This window comes from Gorilla gorilla, chromosome 13 (genome assembly GCF_029281585.2).
Source record: "Gorilla gorilla gorilla isolate KB3781 chromosome 13, NHGRI_mGorGor1-v2.1_pri, whole genome shotgun sequence".
Classification (NCBI taxonomy): domain Eukaryota; kingdom Metazoa; phylum Chordata; class Mammalia; order Primates; family Hominidae; genus Gorilla; species Gorilla gorilla.
Genome location: NC_073237.2, coordinates 99,265,997 through 99,293,007, shown reverse-complemented (window position 1 = coordinate 99,293,007; position 27,011 = coordinate 99,265,997). Strand labels below are relative to the sequence as shown.

Here is a 27,011-nt window from a genome sequence, read left to right as displayed (position 1 = left end):
CTGACAAAGAAATTGTGTGGTAAAGGATAACAGATTTCTTCCATACCTTCCATATTGAACTGAAGACCAGGTCCAGGTAGAACGATAGGAAAATTAAGTAATTTTAACCAAGACTGTTTTAATAATTTAGCAAAACCAGTGCCATTGACAACCATGTGTAGATGGTTATGAGGTAGGTCATAACTCACTGAAACTTAGACACAAATAACTATGGTGAGTAGATGTTTTTAATTGATAATTTCACCAGGTGTTTAATGTGTTCAATTCGTAATTAGAGCTGTCAAGCAACTTTCATGACAGGAAGATCACCAACTGAATGAGATGTTTCACTTTTCCAGTGTGGTGTAATGTCCAATCCATCTTCACGGTAGTCCTGGAACACAATCAAATCGGAGTCAAATGAGATGCTAAAGCTTCTCCCAGAAGTAGTGGTAAAGTAAAGGGCATCTACCAAATGCTGAAGGTTTGAAAATACATGGATTTCAATTATGTCATAAAGTTCTCCTCATTGTTTAAACAAATTAGAGTTTCTACCAAAAAATGAGCACAAATTCCTGAACTGAAGATACTACTTCAGAACCTTAGGTTTCTGAGTGATTAAAACTAAAAAACTGATCTCATATACCTTCGTTGTGGGATAAATTGTCTCCCCTGAAATTTACATGTTGAAGTCTTAACTTCCAGCACCACAGAATGTGACTGGGTAGACAAGGCCTTTAAAGAAGTAATAAAGGTTAAATGAGGTCATTAAGATGGACCGTAATGCAATATGACGGGTCTTACAAGAGATTAGAACACAGATCCACACAGAGGAAAGACCATGTGAAGACAAAGGGAAAACATAGCCACATAGAGGCCAAGGAGAGAGGCTTGAGAAGAAATAAACACTGCCAATATCTTGATTTTGGACTTTTAGCCTTCCAGAACACTGAGAAAACAGCTTATTATTTAAGCTACCCCGTCTGTGGTTTGTTGTCATGGCAGTCCTAGCAAACCAATCTACCCCTAGTGCATGCATTCTAAGAAAAAGTTACCAACTATATCTAGGAAAAGTTACAGAGGGTCCAATGGATATTCTTTGTCCTGGGTTTAGGAAAATAGATATTGTGAATATGTTAACATGTAGGTTTGTATAAATGGAGGAAATGAAACAGAAGTTTCTGAAGAGATGACTGAAACTTGCTAAACATAATTGAAAAGCATACTTTATTTCAGATCCATTTATTCAGTAAACCGAATTAGGAGAAATTAACTAAAACTCTAATTTGAGTGCAAGTTAGAGAGCCCTTTATGAAATAAATAAGTCCATGAAGTTTCAAACTTTGAACATTCTGCAGATGCCCTTTACTTTGTTTAAATAGGAAAATTTAAACTATGATGAACTTTAATATTTTCCAACTTTGTAATATTTTTTGAATTTAGGGAAAGTTGGGTGTTACTAGGACATATTCTAATAATTTTCATTTTTAAGCTTTCTTCTCAAATGCCACCCACCTTAAATCCCCTTTTGAAATCCCATTCTCCTCTTTACTATCATGCTTAGCCCAATTAATTCTCCATTTCTTCCCCTTAAGTATCATCAAAGCAAAGCCACTTACTCAAATGACTTTTATTGCAGGTATGGGACAGCAGATGAAAACAACATAAAAAAAAACCTTTAAATTACATATTAAACATCATTGTTCTAAAATTAGATGGCTATTACACATAAGGGTAAATTTCAGTTTACTTATATCTTTTATTTCTAGGGTAACCTTTCCACTTGTGATAACTTTCTCCAGCAAGAAATGCCAGCTATTTTCCTTCCCTTTCAAAAACAAAAAGTTTGTCTCTTATGTAGATGAATTATTTTTTTCTAATGTAAACTTCCATATGTGCTATGCGCTGGGGCCTCATCTTTCATGTTCAGCCATCCGTTATGCCATTAAGTTACTTTACCTAAGACAAAATATCTCTTCCTAAGAGGAAGTTGTCTTTCCTTGTAAATCAACTGAATCAATCCATATGAAATTTTAATTTTCCTTTATTGTCTCCTTTTATAAACAGTGATTAATGACCAGGTACAACAACAACCTGAAATTAATAGGTAACTGATAGAGATTAAAAAATAGTGGCTCCTCTCACAAAACATCCTATACTAGAATATAAAATGCCCTAGTAGTAGTAAATAGCAGAAAATAGAACACTGATGGGATAAATGGCTTGTGGACACACATATGCATGTGACAACTACTGAAATTATAATTTATTAAAATCCTGTCTTATTTTTCTGTCTAGAAAGAGCAGCAGGCATAGATATTCCATGGCAATGTGCTAGAGAGAAAAGCTGTCCCAGAGCTTCTTCCTGGAGCATTGTGCTGAACCTCTGTGGCCAGTGACTGCTGCTTTCTCTGAATCTTATTTAGGCCACTCTGTTTACCCAATAATTTATCAGTTTTTATTTAAGTTGTTCCCAATTAGGTATCTATATATGACATACATTATGCTCCATCAGGTCTGTTTTTTAACCATTAGAAAATAACTCATTTTTAATATACCAGATAGAAAAATTCTATGTCTATACTTATATCTGAGACATACAAGTGTATATGTAGATATAGATAATATCAATTATCTATCTAAATCTGTATATATAATTGATACTATGAATTACCAATTATCTATCAAAATCCATATAGATAGATAATTGATACATATATACATACATATGTATGTATATATACTTACATATTATATATATACAATTAGATATATATATAATTTCCAGATCTGAGCCTTAATGGGAATTAGAAGTTAAGATTAGTTTCTGTCTTTCCATCTTATCTGGTTACAGAGGTATATAGAGTGGAATAGTATAATAGCTGTTGGTATTTTGGGGACAAACCAAGATATGAAACTAGAAGTTTACATGATATATTGGCACAGTTTAAAACTAGATGTAAGAAACACATTTTATAAAAGGCAAAATATTCTAAAAAACATTTTCTAAAAGCCATATTAGTCTTAGACAAAAACGAGCTACTCTGAAAGGTAGAGCGCTGGTCAAGTAGAGAGTCCAAGGAACACTCAAGAGACATACTTTAAAGGTGATTTATGTTAAAATTAGCTGAAGGAGTTTTATTTTATGTATATATATATATTTCATATATAATGTTTATATATTTATATATAAACATGTATTATATATTTATATATTATATAATTACATATTATGTATTATATATTATAATTATATAATATATATATTAATGATATAATATATAAGTATATAATTATAATATATAATATATAATAAGCATATAATGTATATTGCATATATTATGTATATTACATATATTACGTATATTACATAATATACATATGCATATTACATATATTATGCATATTACATATATTATGCATATTACATACATAATGTATATTACATACATAATGTATATTGCATAATATACATAATGTATATTGCATAATATACATAATGTATATTGCATAATATACATAATGTATATTGCATAATATACATAATGTATATTGCATAATATACATTATGTATATTACACTACTGCATAATATACATTATGTATATTGCGTAATATACATTATGTTATATTGCATAATATACATAATGTATATTGCGTAATATACATTATGTATATTATAAGTATATTAGGTAATATATACATATTATATATTATGTAATATATACAATGTAATATATATGTGATATTATGTATACTATGTAATATATTTAATGTAATATATTATGCAACATATATTACATACATATTATATATTATATATTATATATGAGATATATATAATATTCATATTATATATTAAATAATATATTTAATATATTATAATATAATATAAAATGTTTTTAATATATTTAATTTTATATATTAAATATTTAAATTTATATATGAAATATTAAATAGATATATAAAATATGTATATAATACGAATAATATTTTTAATATATTATAATATAACATATATAATATTATATTAAGTAATATATAATATAATACAATATACAATATATAGTATTATATTAAATAATATATGACATATAATATATAATATAATATTATATGTCATATATTATTTATTATATGTATAATATATGATATATAATATATTGTATTATCTTTATTGTATATTATATACATATTATATATAATAATATATAAATATATAATATGTAATTATTATAATATATAATATACATATTATATATAATAATATATAAAAATATATAATATATTATTATATATTATATAATATATAATATATATTATTAATTATATGATTATATATTATATAATATATAATATATATTATTAATTATATAATTATATAATCATATAATTATATATTACATATTATATATTATATAATATATATTATATAATGTATAATTCATAATATATAATATGTAATATATAATTATATAATATATAATATATAATATATAATTATATAATTATATAATATATAATATTTAATATATAATTATATAAAATGTGATTTATGATACATAATATATTATACATTACATATGTTATGTAATAGATATGATATATATAATATATATAATTATATAGAATGTATACTATATATAATATATTTTATGTATATCATATATAATGTAATTATATATAATATATTTTATGTATATTATATATAATATAATTATATATAATATATAATATAAAATATAATTATATAATGTGTAGTATAAAATATAATTATAATATATAATATAATATATAATTATATATAATATGCTTAATATATAATATATAATGTACAGGATATATTATATATCATATATATTATTAAATATAATATATAAATTATATATAATATATTTATATGTTTATATAAATATATATCTATAGAATATATATAAAATATTTATAAATATATTTATATATTGTAAATACATATGTAAGATGTACATATATTAAATTTAATATAATTTAAGATATTCATATATTAAATTTAATATAATTTAAGATATACTTAATATAATTTATTTTTTATAAATATATGTAATATATTAAATATATGTTTATATAATATATAATATATAAATATATATTTCTGTATTATGTATATATTTATATAATATATAATATATTAAATATATATTCATATAATATATATTTATGTAATATATTAAATATATATGTTATATAAACTCATAATATATAAATATATATTTAATATATTATATATAACATATTAAATATATATTTATATAATATATATAATATACATATATATAACATTAATATGTTATATATAATATATAAATATATATTTATATATTATTTATGATATATATTTATATGTTATTTGTGATATATATTTATATATATAATTAGTTTTTAAGTGTATTTTTGGTTCTTAATCTTGCTATCAATAAAATCATACCCTTTCCTTTTTTTTCCAATCAATAGAAATGCACTTTCAAAGTTTATGGATTTTTATAAATTTAACTTTTTTATCCGAATGCCAAACTACACCATACTGTGATTTGTTACTCACATATACTCTCTGTATATACCCTGAAAATCTTTGATTTTGCCTACCGTAAAACTGCTCATATGATGACTATGGCAGCTATTTTCTTTTGCATCCAATATCTGAGAAAGTATAAAATAAACCACATATAATAACTTATTAATAACTATAAAATTGATTATTGAACATATTTAACACCTGGAGTAGGTTTCTGTTTATGTGTTTGCCAAATAGTTCAGCCTGATAAGAAAACTCAATTATTATTTAGATATTATCACTGGATACTTTCCACAATACTTTTATTCATATTTTACTTTATTTACACAAGCAATTTTATTTTATTATGGATTAGGGCTCAGATTAGGCTAAGGGAAGAACTTGCATTTGAATTATTTAAAAAGAATAATTATAAAAACTGTCATAAACTATATACAAGGCTTAGAATGGAACTGTGCTCCCTTAGAAAATATTCGGTGTCTTCAGATACCACATTCAATATGTTCAAAACACCGGAATTATTTTATCTGTTGTATTTACTAATGAGGCATTGTCCAATGGTTAAAAAAGTAGACCTGAAGGAACATGATATAAAAATACTAAATGACTGAAAGGAGACTAGGGGCTGTGTATGTTTGCCTCATATATTTGTCTGCATTAAAGGCAGGGCACAGTGGCTCACGCCTGTAATCCCAGCACTTTGGGAGGCCAAGGTGGGCAGATCACTTGAGGGCAGAGGTTTGAGACCAGCCTGACCAACATGGTGAAACCACATCTCTACTAAAACAAAACAAATACAAATTAGCGGGATGTGGTGATGCATACCTGTAATCCCAGCTACCAGAGAGGCTGAGGCTGGAGAATCACTTGAACCTGAAGGTGGAGGCTGTAGTAAGCCTGAGATCATGTCACTGAACTCCAGCCAGGGCAACAGAGCGAGACTCGATCAAAAAAAAAAAAAGAGAATGATCTAAGTATTAGCAAGTTATTACTTTGTGATTTGACAAAGATACATGTTGCAAAGAGAATTGGAATAATATCATTTTCAAAATTCCTTTCATATTTTTCCTGGACTCTCACTTTTTAAAGAGGTCAAACTTTGTACAAAAGTTATGCAAATAGCTACAACACTTGCATATAAGTTTAGGATGTTTATGACCCTTAGACATACCTTTTTCTCTAGAGGCAAAATTTTCTGTTTATTTCATAAATAAACTTTAGAACACTTTATTGTATAAACCCACAGAGCAATGGTTTTGGATTTTGCCATGTCTTGCAAAGTTGAGCCCTTTTGGAATTGTATTAATGGTGCCTTATCCTCTTAGCCATCACTCCCTCCCCCATTTTTCAAAATCGGTTAGCTTCACTTGGACCCCATTTTTGTCACTCATGTGGTTTTATCAGGTTTCAAGTACCATTACAGAATGACTGTCACCTTTTCTGTAGAAATAGTTTAAGTTCCTCAGCCTAAAGTACCAAAATACAGTAAATTACTTAGCCATCAAAGCTATGTGACAATGTTAGATATAAAACATTTTTTATGAAACATAAGTATTTCATGTCCCCTAGTACTTGAAAAACCTGTTTTAAAGTTACACTAAAAGTTAAACAAAATGAAGGGGGGTAAAAAATCTTCAAACAGCTTACAAATTCACAAAAGAAAAGAATGGAGAACAATGCATATTGTCCTCTTGGTGCAAAAATAATAAATGAAATAATAAAAACAAAGCCTTTTATTTGTATGTGCGTATATGCATGTATGTACTGTTTCAATGTTAACTGTGACTCTCTCAATGCATATATACCAAGGAAGTCCTTATCTTGGAGGGGTTAGAGAACATTAGTAATCGTTAGCAGATAATCTTATATCTAGTTGTTATTTTTTGTAATGGTTTCTAGAATCAATATTCTTAGGCATACACTAGTATTCTTCCATTTTTCTTTGACTTCAATGTTTTACATCCTGCTTCTTAGTCCCTTTTTATTATTACATAATGGTTGATCTAGGATTCTATGCATATTTTTAATTTCCATATTTGTTCAATACAGCACATTCCTGCAAATACAACTAATGTAAATTACTAAGCAATGTGCAATACTTACTGAGCAGACACAAAGGGTATAGAGAGTAGGAACAATAGTAGGAGGAGAGGCTGATTGTGAGCAATTATGAATAGAACAACTGCCTTCTTAAATTCTGTAGTAGATCTTTAAACTAATAATATAATTTTATGTAATTTTAACATAACTATACATTTTTGCAAATAAAGATACATAGGATATGAAGAAACCGAACCTGTGGTGCTAAAGAAAAATTCTCCCAAATCCACAAACAATTACACTACATAACCACAGTCTAAACGTTGGTGTCATATGAGATTCGTTCAGATTCAAATTCTGGTTTTGCACTATCTGTGCAAATTTATTGTTACTTGACCTTTCTGAGCTTCAATTAAATGGAGATATATTAGGATTGTGAGGATTAAGTGATAATACGAGGAAAGCGTTTAGCAAATAGTAGTAAATAAATAGTAGTCATTTTTGCTGATGCTGTTATTTTAACTTAAAAAAAGATTTTGTGGATTAAGCATTTGTGAGATAACTTGAATATGATTATAATTATGCAATAATTTTGTATTTTGCCACTGCTTTTACAAGGATTTTCTTGATTATAAAGTAATTTGGTATAAAACTTTCCACTTGGTACATAATTAACTTGGTATATGACAACTTCTATGCACTTTTTCAGTAATTCTTATTTGTTTAAGATTGATTGTATTGATTTCTCATGAAAATAAGTTTGATTTAGTGATAATAAAATTATTGCATATTTTGATGCCACCAAAAATGATATGGGTTATTTTAAATTTTCTATTTTTGCTATATTGACGTGCATATATATATATATATATATATACACATACATGTAAAATGTAATAAATTCAATGTGTACACATATATGTATGTGTGTATAATACATATATGTGTGTATATACACATATGTATGTGTGTACACATATGTATGTTTGTATATATGTGATACATATATAAATTGGTTATTATTACAAAGATGAAAGTGTTGGCAAAGGTGGAGAAACATTGCATGTTCTCTCTCATTTGTTGTATCTAAAAATTAAAACAAACTTATGGAGGTCGAGGGTAAAAGGATGGTTATCAGAGTCTGGAAAATGTAGTGGGGAATTGAAGGAGAGATGAGAATCGTTAATGCACAAAAATTAGAAAAAAATGAATAAGACCTACTATTCGATAGCACATTGGAGTGACTATAGTCAGTAATAACTTAACTGTACATTTAAAAATCACTATAAGAGTATATAAATATACTCTTGTTTTTAACACAAAGGATAAATCTTTGAAGGGGTGGTTACCCCATTCTCCATGATGTAATTATTAACATCTAGTCTCTGATAGTACCATTCCTGTAATCCAAGCACTTGGGGAGGCTGAGGCGGGTGGATTGCTTGAGCCCAGGAGTTGGAGACCAGCCTGGGCAACATGGCAAAACTCCATCTGTACAAAATACAAAAATTATCTGGATGTGGTGAAGAGCTCTTGTAGTCCCAGCTGCTGGGGAGGCTGAGGTGGTAGAATCACCTGAGCCTGGGGAGGTTGAGGCTGCAGTGAGCTGTGATCACACCATTGTACCTCAGCCTGGGCAACAGAGAGAGACACTGTGTCAAAAAATAAATTAGTCTATGAAAAATATCTGGAAATGTAAAATGTAAGCTGAGAATGACTATTTTGAAGGAGTCAACAGTGTAATGTTCTAGGAGAATTGCATGCTATGGAGAAGGAACAAGTGTAAAGGCTTAATATTGTAAGGTTACATGTGGTAAAATATTTTTAAAAATCCAATGCAACAAGTGCATGGTAGACAAAAGGAATAGTGTTGTCACATGAGGGCAGAGAAATAGTCAGCACACAGATCATTAATGGATTATAAGCCAGAGCAAAAGAAAAGTTTATGGTAAGTGTGGCATCAGTACACTAGAAAGCTTTGACCAAGGGAGAAACATGATGGTTTCTATATGAAGAATGGGATATGGCGTTGTGGAGAGACATGAAGCAGGGGCTTCCCCTGCACTTAGAGGGCTTTGGAGTTTTCAAGTAAGAGATAATGGTTGATTGGACTTTTAGTGTACAGAAGTGGTAGAAATGTAATGAATTATACCAACTCGAGTATTTTGTAGATAGACAGGATAGGACTTACTACTAGTAGGCAGGGTGAAGAAAAAAGAGTAATTAGGGATGACTCACTGATTTTTGGATTAAGCTACAGACTGGATACCAGCATCATTTAATGGGTTTGCCAGAACTTGGGGAGAAAGAGGCATTGGTGGAGGGATGTCCACAGTTCTCTTTGGGATTTGTTAATTTTGAGATACCTGGAAGCTAGTCAACAAGATGCTTAACTAAGTATTTGGATATGGGAATATGGAGTTGAGTAAATAAGTAAATACTAGGTTTAAATATAAGATTCAACAGCATAAGAATGGTATGTAAAGCCATTGTTTTCATTTTTATTTTTTATTGGAATAACTGAGAAAACAACATAGATGTAAATGAAGAGGTACTGGAATAAAAGGACACTGCTATTAAATTTAACTACATGAAAATTCTTAGTGATGGTGCACCTCAGTAGGATATTAAAGGTAGAAGCTCAATTTTTCTGTCATTTTACATTACATTTCAATCTAAAACCTGACTTTTGAGTCCTATTGGTGAAAATAATTTTAAGGGCCTTTTTATAGAGGAAAAAGAGGATTTGAAATGATTTCCTAAATCCTCAGAGAGATGGTAACATTTCCAGAAAAGTTTAGCAATCTCAACACATAATTTTACTATATGCAGAGGAAGATGATGAGCAGGTTCCTAGAGGGAGTGGGAGGAGAACAAAGGGCCAGGATTTGACTCCCTCTGCCATTACAGCTGACCCAGGCTAACAAGGTGTGATCACCTGGCAGATCAGGAGTTACAATAACCACTGACTCTTAGTAGTTGATGCAGGAGGGACAGGACCCAATGTTGAATGTTAAAGAAAAACAATTATTCCTTACTGTTCCTTGGAAGCTAGCTCTTAGGAACATACAGACTAGGAGACCCTTCCTTTAATGTCCAAGAGAAGCTTTATGTTGCATCCAAAGTTTATGTCAGGAAGAATAAAAAGAGAAAATCATTTAGCAAGTTCTGCAGCAACACTGAGTTTATTTAAGAAAATGTTAAATCAGAAATAAATGAATTGTCATTTAATTGAGAAGTTCAAGGATATTGCATTTTGCTTAATACTGCTTTTTATTTTTTCCTCAAATCAATAGGACTTATGGGTCACAGCAGAATTTAATACAGTTTTAAAGACAGTAAGTTAATTGTTTCCACATCTAAATAAATATTATGTATATATTCTTACTCTGTTACACTCTGTTAAATTTTGGTTAATTTAGTTTTGTGAAGTATTTAGCCATTTATCAAGTAGCTCTTTCATATGCCTCATTTAAATTTGTTCTTGTCGGTAATAAACAATTTTGAGTTTCATCCTTCTTTCAATCAAAATAAATTGATTAATATTTTCTATTATAAAACTTTGGATGCTTAATTGGTAGTAATATCATCTATCATAAGCTAGTAACCTCTCCCTAATGACAGACTTCCTTAACCTTTCCACGGACACTTTTTAAAGCTTCATTTATTTTGTTGTCTCTCCATGTTCTTTGAATATTTCTTAACATGAGAAAGCCCAAACTTCATAAAATTCTAAAAGAAATGTACTCAGAAAATCACAGAGATAATATAAGAACAGTGTCAATTTGAACCTTTAGTTTGATTTTTATTATTTTAAATTTATTTAATTTGATCAGTAAAAGCATATTTATCGTGTACAATATGATGTTATGAAGCATGTATACATTGTGGAATCCTGAAATCTTGCTAATTGACATAAGCATCACCTCGCATGGTTATTATTTATGCGATGAGAGCACAATGTTCATTCTCTTAGCATTGATTTTTCAAGAATACAATATATTGTCATTAACTATAGTCACCATGCTATACAATAGATCTTTTGAACTTATTCCTCCTATCTAATTATAATTTGGTTCAATTATTATTACATCTACTATGTACCCTCAAAAATGAAAAAGACAATAATTAATTCAATCTGGCTTAAAATAAAACAAAACTGGCCGGGTGCGGTGGCTCACGCCTGTAATCCCAGCACTTTGGGAGGCCAAGACGGGCGGATCACGAGGTCAGGAGATTGAGACCATCCAGGCTAACACGGTGAAACCAGTCTCTACTAAAAATACAAAAAAAAATTAGCTGGGCTTGGTGGCAGGCGCCTGTAGTCCAGCTACTTGGGAGGCTCAGGAAGGAGAATGGCGTGAACCCAGGAGGCGGAGCTTGCAGTGAGCCGAGATCGCGCCACTGCCCTCCAGCCTGGGCGACAGAGAGAGACTCCATCTCAAAAAATAAATAAATAAATAAGTAAACAAAACAAAACTGACTTACCAAGTGTGCTTCTTTTGGATTGGAAGTGGCACATCCAATAACCATAAACATGATTGTGGTTGTTTAAACTTCAGAAAGAAAGACGTAGGCTCATCGGGTGGTAATATATTTTTTTTCTTTTCTTTTACTTTTTTTTTTCTTTTTGCCAAAGGAATGCTATATTTACTTGAAAGTAGGCTTTCTACAAGGTGTTTAACTTCATTTCATGGCTCCTATATTTCTTCGTATCTGTGGATGCAGCTTGAGATTATTTTAAATCTATAGATACAACATCTGTCTCCTTGGATTTTTTAAGCCTTCATTAAACTGTGTGTGTGTGTGTGTGTGTGTGTGTGTGTGTCCATAGATTTAGTGTCATTATCTTCAGCATCCTTATCTGAATATTATTCTTTAAATCTTTCTAGAGATCATTCATTGAATCCTTCATATCCCCGAATTTAAGTATATGTATTCTTCAAGTCTTTCAATGGATCCCCCCTTAATTTTTCTTAACATCTTTCTTATATATTTTTATAAATCTCTGCTGAGTTCTCCTTTGTATCCTTCTTTACCACCTTTTAAAAATTATTTAATTCTTTGAGGCCTCTTTTTTTCTCACAAATTCAGCTGCAGACTACCACTATTGTTTCATCAAATATGCTTCTGAATTATTCTTTCGGTTCAAATTCTTATCCAAGGCCTACTTGCCCTTCTTCTTTGCATCCTTCTTTTCATCCTTCTTTGCATTCTTCTTTGCATCCTTCTTTGCATCCTTCTTAGCATTTTTCTTTTCATCCTTCTTTGAATCAGCAGATTCTTTCTCAGTATCTTTCTTGGCAACTTTCTTGGCATCTTTCGTGGCGTCCTTCTTAGACTCTTTCTTGACATCATCTTTTGAGTCACTGTCTGTACTACTGGGCTTCTTCTTATCTTTCTTACCTTTTTTAAACTCCTTTGCATCTTTCTTGGCATCCTTCGATTCATCACCTTTGTTTGCATCTTTTTTTCCATCCTCATCCTTCTTTTCATCTGCTTTTACAGCTTGTAATTCTATGCCTGAATCCTTGCCCTTCTTTGAATCCTTTTTACCTTTTTTGCTATCTTTCTCTGTACCTACTTTTTCATCTTCAGATTCTGTTGCCGAGTCTTTGCCTTTCTTTGAATCCTTTTTATCTTTTTTGTCATCTTTCTTTGCACCTCCTTTTTCATCTTCAGATTCTGTAGCTGAGTCTTTGCCCTTCTCTGCATCCTTTTTACCTTTTTTGCTATCTTTCTTTGCATCTAGCTTTTCTTCTTTTCCTTTCTCTACATCCTTGCCTTTCTTTGAATCTTTTTTTCCTTGTTTTAATTCTGATTCCGAATCTGTTGTGTCCTTCTGTGTTGTCTTGTCTTCACCTTTCTTACCAATTTCTGGGGATAAATATTCAAATATTTCTTAAAATGGGAAAATCCCAACTTGATAAAATTCTAATAGAAATCTAATCAGAAAATTACAGAGATACTATAAAAACAGTAAGTTATCTCTACCTGCTGCTTTAGAATCCACCTCGACAGTACAAGTTGGTTTGAGAGGCTGCCTCCTGGCAGCTAAATAAACAGATGGTCTCTCAGAAATTCTCATTAAAGAACGGTACATCCATAATGGTTGTCTACGATCTCCTCTTAATTGTTCTTCATCAATTATCTGAAAGATGGTTACAATAATGATGAACAACTTGTGAGTGAATAACACAGTTTGTATTAATATATCCCAAATATATTTTAATTTCAACCATAAAAAGATTTTAGCTTTTGTTTAAAAATGGGGAAGTTTGAGATTTCATCATTTATTTTGCTTTTTTATTGTCATCCTTTTTTTAAACTAGTGAATAATCATGCCTCATTTGGAGCTTACTTTCAGTTTATAGGATCTTCATAGCTCCCTCGGGATTTTAGGTTCAAATTGGTAGACTCATGGCATATCTTCACAATTATAGGAGGCTTTTTAAACTGTATGTTCTTGAGAATTCTTGGAATATCTTGCCCACCTTCTATTTCTAGGTAAATCAGAAACTATTCTCTAATATCTAATAGTTTCAGATTGAGGCATATCTTAGTCTGTTTTCATTTTCAGAGTCTCTGGAATTTAGAATGCTACTCATGGTTAAAGATAAAAGCCTGAAACTCCTATTGCTTGGCAGATATAAATTGAGTATCATCAGATTGGTAACTGAAATAATGAAATCTGTAACAGGGAATGTTAATTTGAGAGAAATTATGCATTTTGTTTTCAACTTCTAATTAAATATGTACAAAACTGAATGGCAAAAATAGCTAATCTCTGTACAAATATTAACAAAAATGGAAAAATAAATTCAGCAAGAAAAAAAGAACTTTGTTCACTACTAATGGGTTACATTTTTAAAAATAAACAAGTTAATGATACATTTATTTTGTGAAAACTTTTCTTTGAACATATGCTTATCCCATGTTGACTCCAGAAATATTGCAAAATATTTATTTTCCAATATTCTGAGTCCTGAATTCTATATTACGGAACTGAGGAAGTATTAAAGGTATAGTGTAATCCCATGACTCAAATGAGGGATTTCTCCAGCTGTAGAACATTTCCTGAATGTTCACACTAACTCTAACATCAGGAACTCCATAATTTTGTGCTTCTTGGAAACAATTTTTACAATGTGTGGTTACTGAAAAAAATAGTTAATATGAAATAAAGGGGCAACTGTATACAGTAAAATGCAAATAAAACATATCTATTTTCTTTAAGTGGTAGACTTTGAATTATCTCTAACTGTGCTGTTCAGTAGGGCATTTCATAGTCACATGTGAATTTACTTTAATTCAATGTAATTTAAATGTAAAATTCAATTCCTTAGTTGCACTAGCCTCATTTCAAGTATTTAATAGCCTCATTGGACTACAGAGATAAATATTCCCATCATTGCAGAAACTTGTTGGTCAGCTTTGATCTATAACACACACAACTATACATGATTTCACAAGCTTACTACTTAGTGATTACTTAAGACTAATTATAATTACTTATTGTGGTTATAATTATTACTAAGTTATTACTTATTACTGATAATTATAAAATCTTTCCAATGCTTACAGAAACCGTATTGTCCCGTATTTGAGAAGGTTTTGATCTCCTTTTGGTTCCTGGCCGTTGTGGTTTGGGAAATAACGGGGCAAAGTGTTGCTGATTCCATGATTTTTTGCTTAATTCGCTGACTAAAATAAGGGAGACAAAAAACACATTTTGGAGTGAATAGAATTCCATCAGAGCTGAAATGGCATTACGTGCAACGTATATCATGTAAATGAATAAACAAGTGATTCAAATTATGACTTCATTTATTTGGTAATGTTTGCAATTTTCTGTTATCAATATGAGAAAATAAAAATTGATTTTTCTATTTTGAGCAGTTTTACAGATAACTGTATAAAGTAGTCATTGCAAAACTAGCATAACTATAATATAAATGGAAAGATTCAGTTTTACTGCTTCCTTTTAAATCTCTCTCTTCCAGTCTAGGTTTTTGCTTTATGCTTTTGGTTAATATGCAATTTTATTAATAACAGAAAATAACTACTTCTGTAGCTCCCATAGTACTTAGCACAATGCCAGCATAAATATTCAGTAAATACATGATTTAATCTAAGTGCTAAGACTTAAGATCCCCTTATTTAGTAATAACTTTCCAAGCTACAAGAGTAAATGCAGCCGGGCGCGGTGGCTCACGCCTGTAATCCCAGCACTTTGGGAAGCCGAGGTGGGCTGATCACGAGGTCAGGAGATAGAGACCATCCTGGCTAACACGGTGAAACCCCGTCTCTACTAAAAACACAAAAAATTAGCTGGGTGTGGTGGCGGGCGCCTGTAGTCTCAGCTACTCAGGAGGCTGAGGCAGGAGAATGGCGTGAACCCAGGAGGCGGAGCTTGCAGTGAGCCGAGATCATGCTACTGCACTCCAGCTTGAGCGACAGAGCAAGACTGTCTCAAAAAAAAAAAAAAAAAAAAAAAGGGCAAATGCTATACACCCAAGAATGGTATCGTTAGAGGTGGCATATTTTGTAAAGGAAAATGACAAAAAGCCTACAGAGTGGTGACCGGGTAGGTGAAGTCAACTGAAAACTATAATACAAATGATTAAAGTTATTTAAGTTGCCAATGAGGCCAATGAGAGATTTCATCCTTGTATTTAGACACATGCAGCATTAATGTGTGGAAATAATAGACATTTCCTATGAGTTTTCTAAAGAAAATAGGAACAATGGGAAAAAAGTACAGAAAAAAATTATATTTAGGCTCAGTATCTGAGGGGAAAATACTTGATATTTGAAGTTCTTCAAAATGAAATACCTTTGCCTTGTCTAGTAAAGAAATTTGGGGCCAATTATAAGCTGGATATAATCTATCAGGAATGTTGTAGAAGAAATTCCTGACATAAACAAGAAGTTATTTATCCAATTTCTACATTGCTTTTCAACTGTAAGATTATCTGATTGTATGAATTCTAACATGTAACTATTTCCAGCTTTCATATACTGAACATGTTTACTTAAGCTTCCTTGGATTCAAAACAAAGCAAAACATATATAAAAGGTGTTCACTGGGCCTGTAAGAAAGGTTCCTTGGGAAATAGTTAATTATCAATTTTTTTCCATGGCAATGTTTGCTTTATCACTTTGAATGGAGGATAATACTTAAACCATAAAATTAAGCACACATGTTTTGTAATAAATATTGAATGCTTTCTTACCTGGAATGTAATTATCATATGGCCCAAAGTTTACTCTTTGGCTATTAAAACAAAAAAGAAAGGTCTTAGGTAATTTATGTAAAAATCACTGTTTTAAACTGTCATTATTATACTCCAGTACTTGCAACCAACAACTAGAGAAACATTTCACAATCTCAGATATCTTCTGTTATATAAGATTACTTCATCTCCAGGATAATAGAGATGAGCAAATGTGTTTTCAAATTACAACAGTACTAAATAATGGTCGATCAAACAAACTATATATAAATACATGTATCACATATATGTGTGTATATTTTCAGATGTGCAATTTGTTTATATGTATGTGTGTGTATAAGCAAATTGCACATCTGAAAATATACATTTAAAAAAATTACAAAAACACAGTTGAATTATTTTTCCCAGTTCATGCTCCAAATTCTCTCTTAATTGAATTTGAAACAAGGTATCACTTTGTAAACTCTATGCTTATGTAAAAGCATATCCTCAAAATAGTCTCAAAAAACTCCACCAAATCCAAATTATTAAATGGCCTATGTGTGCACCTGTGAATTTGTGTGTGCATGTGTATATGTCAGTGTGGACCACAAAAATTCATAAGGAATTTCATTACTTTTTAAAGAAAATCTGAAAAAGAAACTATATTGCAAATTGTTTTCCATTTATAGGTTCCCATTTGTTTTATTACTATCTTAACATGTTTGTTCCCAAGAAGGAGTGTTTTACAATCTAATTTTTATTTATTGGTGATGGAGACCAATCCTAAGATCTATTAGAGAAATATTATTTTACATTGTTTCATATATTTTGGATATAGAGCCATCGTTGGTCATGAGTGAGTCTGAGGCTTTTGTGCTCATACACAAACACACACGTGGTGTTTATTTGACAGTGTGTAAAACTTAAGGTTTAAGCATAGAAAAGCAGTATCTTGATACCTTGACTAAAGAATGAAGCTAGCAGCATAAAACGTGGCACATTTTTTCGTGCTATAAAAATTTGTATTAGCTGAATAATATTTAATATGTTTTCACCAATAAGTTATCCAGCCTATCATTTTCTTAAACTGAGTACATGCACCAACATTACTTGCCCCATCATATCTGAATCTCTAAATTCAGATCCAGTCAAAGTACATTTATATACTACAGAAGAAATGTTGATACCCAACAATGATTATGAACTGCATTATTCCAAATGCTCTCGAAGAGGAAAGATTTTAAGTTCATGAAACACTATTAAACTTGAGATTTTCAAAATAGATTTTCAAAATAGAATGATCTGTTAAGTTCTTCTATAATTTCTAGGACATATTATTTAATCACCCAGCAATTGAATTTGAAATCAATAATAAAATTATCTAGACAATATATAAATATTTGAAAATTAAACAGCTCCTTTTAAAGAACCAGTGGTCCAAAAGAGATCACAATGAAAACCTATTTAAAAAGAAGCAACTGAACAATAAGATAATTATGAAAATAATAGAATACTGCTTAAAAGTTCATAGAGAATAACTTACAGTTTTAATATTTTATATTATAAAAAATGTTTAAAATCAATGTTTTACATCTCTCCATTGAAACTAGGAAAACAGTATAAGAAAAGAAGTAGAGGAGGAGTAAGTATGTTTCAACTCATTTTCAAGGCTAATATAAATAACCCAAATCCTTTTGAGGTCAATACTAAAAATGCATATTACAGATGAATATCCCGCATTATTATAGACACATAATTTCTTAAAATTTAAAAAATCATACTGGCAAACATATAAAATTGCTAATACATCATGACCATCTGGTTTACTTTCCAGAATATGAGGTTGGTTTGACCTAAAATCAAACAATGCAATCATTCCAACTGACAAAATAAATAACAAAAATCATCTGATCATTTCAGTATATGCAGAAGAATTTTTGAAAGAAAGTAATATGCATTCATAATTAAAAAGTCAGAGAAAACCAGCAATAGAGAACATAGCCCATAGATTGATAGAATACATCTAGATAATGCCTATTTTTAAAATCAAACTTATTGGAGGAATATTGACTGTCTTTCCTTAAAAATCAGAAAGAAGGCAAAGATAAACCTACTGTATCTATTCAGCATTTAAATCCAGATCCTATTTTGTTTCATAAAGCAATAAAAGCACTAAGATTGAAAACGAAGAAGTAAAATTGTCTTTATTTGTAGAGGATACAATTGGGTAAATATGATATCCAGTGACATCTATAATAATAAATGTTAAAGCTGCCAATCAAATGTAATAAGTTTATATGATACAGAGTTTAATGAATTATACTTGTTTAATGATTATATGATAAATACTTTAAATGAACTATATTTCTATATACCAGCAAAATTAGAAGATAAAAATTTAGGAAAATTAATTAAAACTTGAAATAACACAAAAGCAAATTATACAGAAACAAGTTATTAAAATACATATAAAAGCTGCATAAGTGAATTAAAACTTTTCCTCTAGGAAATAAAGAAAAGGAGGAAAACAAAAGTCCACAGAAAGACTTAGACAAAAAGGTTCATAGCAATTTTATTCACAATAACCTCAAACTAAAAGCAACTCAAGTGTCCATCAGCAAAGGAATGGATAAACTAAGTGTGCTATATAAATGTAATGGAATACTTCTTAGCAATCGAAAGGAATAAATTACTTATATGTGCAATATAGAAACTTTAATGAATACAAAGGAATATTATATTGAAAGAAAAAGTCCAGAAATACTAGCACATACACAATATAATTTTATTGTATTCACTTCAAAAATAAGCAAGACTCTATAGGGTAACTGAACAGCCATTGGTTGGAGAAAAGCAAGTTGGATTGACTGGAATCTGTCATAATGTATCTTTTTTGGGTGATCAAAGTTTTCTATATATTTCTTAGTGTTTATGAGATTAGAGTTAGTGACAGTTGAATACATTTTAACCTCTTGCATTTTTAGTGAGAATCATTTATAGGAACCCAAACAGCAATAAACCAAATATCCTTGCCCCTACTGACTATGCAAATGTGTGTGATAAGCAATTAAAGCAATTTGATCTTTTGGATTTGATAGCACTTTCCCACTCTTTAAGTCTGGCTCTGCTGGTTGAGAGCATCTCTTTCCTTTCCTCTCTGGTACAGTTAAGTAATTATCTAGGTCAGGGTGCATTTGCATTCAATTTTTGACATTCTTATTTAAAAAACTTACAAACTGTCTTATTGAAAATAAACTGTTAGTGTATCCCTTATTTTTATTTTGAGATATATGAATGTAAATGTATTTTCACAATTTTAAATTAAATCCATAAGATCTAATTTAATGACTTAACCTAAGAAGAGGGAAAAATGATTATTACGTCAAAAGGTTGTTGTTGTTTTTTAATAGGACTAATGCTTAAATTAAATTAAAGTGTCTGGATATATATAAGGAAACACAGTAATTAAGGCCTCATATTTACCAAGATTAAATGGAATGTAGAAGCTAAAATTCCACCTTCACTTCAAGCTTATATATTCAGTCGATTCAAAATCATTTTCAGTAACTGTGCATGTTCTGAGGTAAAGAAGGTTTCCCATTGTCAACAATGTAGAATATAATGTGTTTGCAACTTTGAAAAGAAAACTAGGATTAAGTTTTCTGAAATAAAAAGTAGACAAGCAAGAGACATGGGGGACTTTATTTCTTAAGAGAAAAATCTATTTCTCTTCTACCACCATGAAAAATTTTTTTCAGGGGTAAACATTTAACCAAGTTTGTTTTTCTGATTACTTTTCCTTTTAGTCTGGATTATATTTTAACCTAAATACAAAATCCACCCATTTTTACTCTTGCCTGTAACTGTATCTCTGCTTAGATGTGTTTTAAAAAATATATAGTGGATTCAAAGTCAAAGGATTTAAATGATATATCTTCCCCAGTTACATGTGAGTTGTTCATAGACCTCCTGATTGTATGCATATTACCAGATATCTTGCCAGTAGACTAGATTTTTGGAATCTGCATCAGCTGCAGGGAAAAGAAGACCATAAAACGCATGGTAGAAAGTTTTCTAGGAATTGACTGCAGCCTGAGCTACTCTTCTTGTATTTGCTAGAGGAGTCTCTGTGTAAAGGCAAGGTCAACTGCCCCAGGATTACTGTCTTGCTGAGGAATGGCTCTGTGTGTAGTAAGATTCTCTGTCTTTCTCTAGCATTTTCTGAAGCAGTGTTTCTTAGCATGGGTTTATTTCGAACTCCTCGCCCAGAGAACATTTTGCAATGTCTGAAGACATTTTCCTTGTCACAATTGTCTATGTGTATGTGCGTGTGATGATACTAGCATCTAGTTGGTAGAGACCAGGGGTACTGTATAACATATTATAATGCATCTTACAATGGACAGAATGCTGGATCTCCCCTACCCCCAGCACCTACTAATCCTCTATTCCAGCAAAAAGTTTTCTAGACTACGATGTGAGTGGTGCCAGGATTTATAAAACCTTTTCTACATCAAGGTGAATCCCTAGACCAGGATAGTAAGAGATGACTTTAGTAATGCTACTCAATAGAGAGAAAAACATAAAATATACATTAGATACGAGATTGGGAAGCTAATATTGGAATTTAAATGTTCATATATTTAGATACACTATCTCACACCAAATTTTTGTGATAACCTCTCCTACCTGTTTCAGAAATCTTAGTTCTATTCAACATTATAAATGGGCTGAGTTGACTAACACAACCTAAATTTGAGGCCAAGGCCAGAAGTGATGAAACTATTAAATGGTATAGTTGAGGTTTGCATAGAGCAAAGGTATTAGAGAAGGAATAAGTGGGAATGGAAAAACTGAGTTCAAACAGAAATATTTTCTTTATCACGTACAAGTTGATAGCCATAGGCACAGAAATGTTAAGTCCAAAACTAAGGCTCTGCCATTCTTAGAAGAATTCAGTGAAAAGACAAATGGAGTCAAAAATTAATTTTCTGCATCTTAAATTTTGTGCGTTAAATGAATTGGGAGCTGTCACTTGAACTCAAAGAAATATGCTAATTTGTTATTAAGAATTATGTGTGCTTTTCTGGCTAATGGTGAGGCCATTTGATTATGATTTCTATCAGTTTCCTCCTACAAAAACAACAATGTTTTGGGATTACACTAGAATAACACCATAAAAAATAGCCATAAGACCAAAAAGAGGTTTCTAACCATTGTGGTCAAGTTCTCTGAAAGCTATCTGATGCTCATGATAACAATAATACCATCGATATTTTACAGTGTTTATATATTTGAAAGTAATTAAAATACAGTGTAATTCTGCCATGTTAGGTGCCAGAACATAGATTTTTGCATAGTAGGCATCAATTTACTCAGCTTCTAAAGTAATCATGACAAATGCATTTAAACCTTTACCAAAAATTATACTTTAATGATTGTTTTATAACAAAATGGGCACCAGTATCTATGGAAAGCCTATTCTATTTTTAATATTCATGTTTTATCTTTCCTTTAACAATAGTGCTAAATTAAGGCCCACCCATACTTTATATTACAAAACTCCATTCCTTCACCTTTGTTGCATGTCCTCTGTAAAAGGGCTTACAGATTTGAAACGTGCTCTTTACCTACCTTATTTTGACACAGAATAAATTAAGCATAAGTAAACTACTGTCATATAACTTCTCATGTCTGGATTATCTGCTTTACATTACAAAGTACTTCCACATACTCAATATTTTGCAAGAGGGATACCATTAGTATTCAGTTGGTCACATTTGGATAGAGCTGCCCCACTTTTTACTAAAGGTTAACACTGCGATATAATGCCTCCTCTAAAATTCAGTCACACTCCTCAGTCACTATTACATACACAAAAAATATTCACAGAAATTTCCAAGTGGTTCCCTGACTGAAAATCATGAATTATTTTATTTTATATTACTCAAAATGCAATGTGATAAAAAAATCAAGTAAGACTAGCAGTAAAAAAACAAACAAAAAAGACTTATCCAAAGCCAGGTATCTATTTTACTGAAATGCATGCACTAGCTATGTCTTAAATCAAAAAACTCTATTATGTTGCCTGAGAATCTTTGTCTGCTTAAACACATTATCTTTTGCTTATGAATGGCATCATAATAATATAATAAACATCTCTTCATACTAAAGAAGTTAAATGTATAAGCCAATGAGTATTTCAGTTATTTTAAAACATAAAATTTGACTTACAATCTTGGGAGAGACATTTTCCCCACTTATGACTTGCCAGGACTTAAGTATTGTAAGTTCAAACTGGTGATGTTGAAAGGTGACATCATAAAGAAGCCTAGAGCACTTGGAATTAAAGGGGCAAAACAAAAGGAGACACTTGTGTTTTTATGTTCTCTAAAATTCTAAGATTAATATTTACTTTCACATATTACTGACTAAATCTAGCTAGGAGTTTTAAAAGTAATCAATTGATTTTACACTTTAATAAAATATTTGTTTTATTTTTTTCATGTAATTGTAACTTATTGACTGATATGGAAAAAAGGTAAGTCTAAACATTTATCTGTGAGGATCAGCTGTAATCCTAAATTCCCTTTCATTCCTGTAACTTTTGTTAAATCAATGCATAAATTTACATGTCTTTCTCTCATCTTAAACGTATTGTTTTCTCATACATAGAATATTTTAAACAAAGCTATATGCTTTTTAAACTTATAAATATATGAGTTAGTGCATTTTTATTAAACTCATAATCTTACCCCACTAATAAATGAATACTAGTACTATATAGAGAGGCATTTAAACATGTTGCTCTTATTTAGCTCTTTTTAAAATATCTTAGCTATTTTTTGTCTTAAGAAATAATTTTATTAAATATAAGCTTCTATAAGAGGTAAACTACAGAAATATTAGTAGTTTGACTCAAAGTTGCTAGCTGATCTTACACAATGATAAATTATAGAGGCATTGGAGCTGGGATGGGAGCCTTTCCATAATTTAGATTTCTGTGATCTGATTACTTCACTATCTGACTTAATGAGAATATCTACTGAAGTTTTCCTGAAAAGTGATAGTTTAATAAGTAAAGTATAATGTCTAATTCTATAATATTTTGTTGAGCATTTTATAGTCTATAGTGGCTTTTGAAAATATTAATCTCTAATGCATTTACTCTATCATCATACATTAAAATCTAAATAATGACTGGGCAACAGGCAATACTTGCCTTCTGCATTGTCATCTCTTTAATTAATCTCTTATTGTCATTCTTAATTAAATGTGTATGATCTAGTAATATCTTAGCCAATGATATTTTTGTAATGAGCATGTGTCAGTCTTCTATTGCTACGTAGCAAATTATTACAAATTTAAGACATAAAACGATACTCATTTTTTATCTCGTAATTTTATAATTCAAAAGCTTAGGCAGGTTTAACTAGGTCCTCTGCTTAGGGTCTCACAAGACTGAAATCAAATTGTCAGCTGAACTGTGTCTTACGTGGAGACTCAAAGAAAGAATCAGTGCCTAAGCACATTTTAGCTGGTGGAATTTAATTCCTTGTGGCTGTAGTTCTGGTATCTCTGTTTTCTTCCTTGCTGTCAGCTATGAGCTGCTTTCTGTGCTTAGAAACTGCCTAAGTTCCTTCTCAAATACCTCCCCCTACCTCTTCAAACCTGAAATATTTCATGGAGTCCTCATAGTTAAATCAGTCTTATCTTTTTTCAGCCTTCCTAACCACTATCAGTCGAGGAAAACCTTTGTTTCCTAAACGGCTCAAATGGTTAGATTCAAGCAACCTAGATAATGTATTTAACTTAAGGATCAATTGTACTTCATAATGTAGCATATAATGGGAATGCTATCTCCTGTTATTCACAAATTCTGCCCGCACTCTGAAGGAATGGTTGTTGGGAGCCTTAAAATTTTGCCTACAACATATCAAATGTTAAGACTAAAAGTCTACTATAGAATATGAGGATTAATAGAAATATATCAAAATATACCAGCCATATATTTATATATATCAGCCATATAAATATATATATATAATATCTTTAGATATTGCCAATGTCTATCCAGCATCAGCAATATAACCATGTATTAATGTTTTTGTGGTTGTTTTTAAGCTTAGAAATCATGTCTTCAAACATAAATATTCTACTTTATAAATGTGTATATATACATATTTTTAGTGTTTTAAAGATTATACAGTTATTTGTATACATTAACTCATTTTTTCTCTAATAACAATGTAAAGGTTAGGGGAGGTTGTCCTTGAACAAGGTGTATTTCCTAAGAGTTTGCAATATGTTATTAACTCAGAAACATGGCTTATAATTTCATCCTTAAAATCAATATATATAATTGTAGATTCTTCAAGCTTGTAATAATTTCAGTGAATCTGTGTTTCACATATTTATGTAGCATGTGCATATATAATGTGTCTATATGTATGATTTGTATATCTACTTATTAATCTATCTTTCTATTCATGTATCATCAATTTATCTCCCTCTGTTTCACAAAAGATTTCAGACAATAAAAAGGGTATATAAATGTAGAAATCACCTTATTAAATGCATTCTAAGACATTTTACACAGTATAATACTTTGTATCACTTCCAAAAGTTTTATTTATAATTGACATGTAATAATTGTACATATGTATGGGGTACAGTTGTGGGTTTTCAATGCATGTATATATTGTATAATAATCAAACCAGGGTAATTAGCATGTTCGTCACTTTAAACATTTATTATTTGTGGTGATCACATTTGTATTAGTCCATGCTTGTGTTGCTATAAAGAAATACCTGAGACTGAGTAATTTATAGAGAAAAGAGGTTTAATTGGCTCACAGTTCTGCAGGCTGTACAGGAAGCATGATACTGGAATCTGTTTGGATTCTGAGTAGTCCTCAGAAAACTTGAAGTCATGGTGGAAGGCAAAGGGGGAGCAGGCATGTCACATGGCCAGAGCAGGAGCAACAGGTCGTGGGGGTGTGGGTACTACACACTTTAAAACAATCAGATCTCACGAGAACTCACTCGCTATCATGAGACCAGCACCAAGGGGATGGTGCTAAACTATCTGAGAAATCCACTCCCATGTCCAGTTACCTCCCAGCAAACCCCACCTATAACACTGGGGATTACAATTCAACATGAGCTTCAGTGGAGACACAGATCCAAACCACATCAACATTCAAATATTTTCTTCTAACTATCTTAAAATACGTAATACATTATTATTTGCTATAGTCACCCCGCTGTGTAATAGAACACCATAACTTATTTTCATGTCTAACTTTGTACCTATTGACCACCTTCTCCCATATCTCCCTTTCGCTATTCTCCCCAGCCTCTGGTAACCATTATTCTACTCCTCACTTCTGTGACATCATCTTGTGTTAGATTTCACAAATGAGTGACATCATTCAGAGTTCATATTTCTGTGCCTGGCTTATTTCTCTTGGCAAAATGTCATCCAGGTTCATGCATGTTATTATAACAAGATGAGATTTCACTGTGTTTTATGGAGAATAGTATTACTATTTGAGGCTTAATGGAAATATATCTGCCTCATATATATAATTTTTATGATATCTTAAGATCTTGCCAATGTCTATCCAGCTTCAACACTACAATAACACAGAAGTATTTTGTGGTTGTTTTGAGCTTAGTAACTATGTCTTCAAGCATAAATATTCTAGTTTTTAAATGTATATTTATATATATTTAAGTGTTTTATAGTTTATAATTTGTGTATACTGAGTCTTTTTTATGATAACTCAGTAAAAAGGTTATAGCACTGCAATAGACATGGAAGTGCAGATATGTCTTTGACATATTTTATTTTATTTGGCTATTTGCTCAGTAATGGAATTGCTGTATTGTATGATGGTTCTATTTTTACTTTTTTGAGGAACCTCCATACTGTTGTATGTAATGGCTATAGTAATCTACATTTCTACCAACAATGTGCCCTTTATCCACATTCTCACCAGCATTTGGTAGTTTTTGTTGTTTTAATGATAGCCGTTATAACTGTGATGAGGTGATATCTCATTGTCATTTTGATTTGCAAGAGCAGTTTTTTCATATACCTGTTTGCCGTTTGTATGTATTAAGAAATGTCTATTTAGGTACTTTGCCCATGTTTATATCAAACTATTTCATTTTATGTTATTAACTTGTTTGAGTGTCTTATGTATCTTGGATATGAAC

At 30.6% G+C, this 27,011-nt stretch overlaps 1 protein-coding gene across 1 annotated transcript; it reads right to left on the bottom strand.

The window, feature by feature from the left end:
• Positions 1-224: 224 nt before the first annotated feature.
• Positions 225-26,129, bottom strand: CYLC2 (cylicin 2). Its single transcript, XM_004048380.5, has 8 exons — positions 26,100-26,129; positions 23,022-23,126; positions 16,806-16,846; positions 15,152-15,273; positions 13,564-13,720; positions 12,058-13,446; positions 6,355-6,470; positions 225-373 (listed from the first exon to the last, which is right to left on the bottom strand). The coding sequence occupies exons 2-6, from the start codon at positions 23,036-23,038 to the stop codon at positions 12,737-12,739; spliced, it is 1,047 nt and encodes a 348-aa protein (XP_004048428.3). The 5' UTR covers positions 23,039-23,126; positions 26,100-26,129; the 3' UTR covers positions 225-373; positions 6,355-6,470; positions 12,058-12,736.
• Positions 26,130-27,011: the final 882 nt, after the last annotated feature.

Coding starts and splice junctions, on each gene's coding strand:
- CYLC2 (XM_004048380.5), bottom strand. Junction 15,274..16,805: donor ATATGATAATTACATTCCAG/GTAAGAAAGCAT, acceptor CCCTTATTTTAG/TCAGCGAATTAAGCAAAAAA. Junction 13,721..15,151: donor TACGGGACAATACGGTTTCT/GTAAGCATTGGA, acceptor ACCATCTTTCAG/ATAATTGATGAAGAACAATT.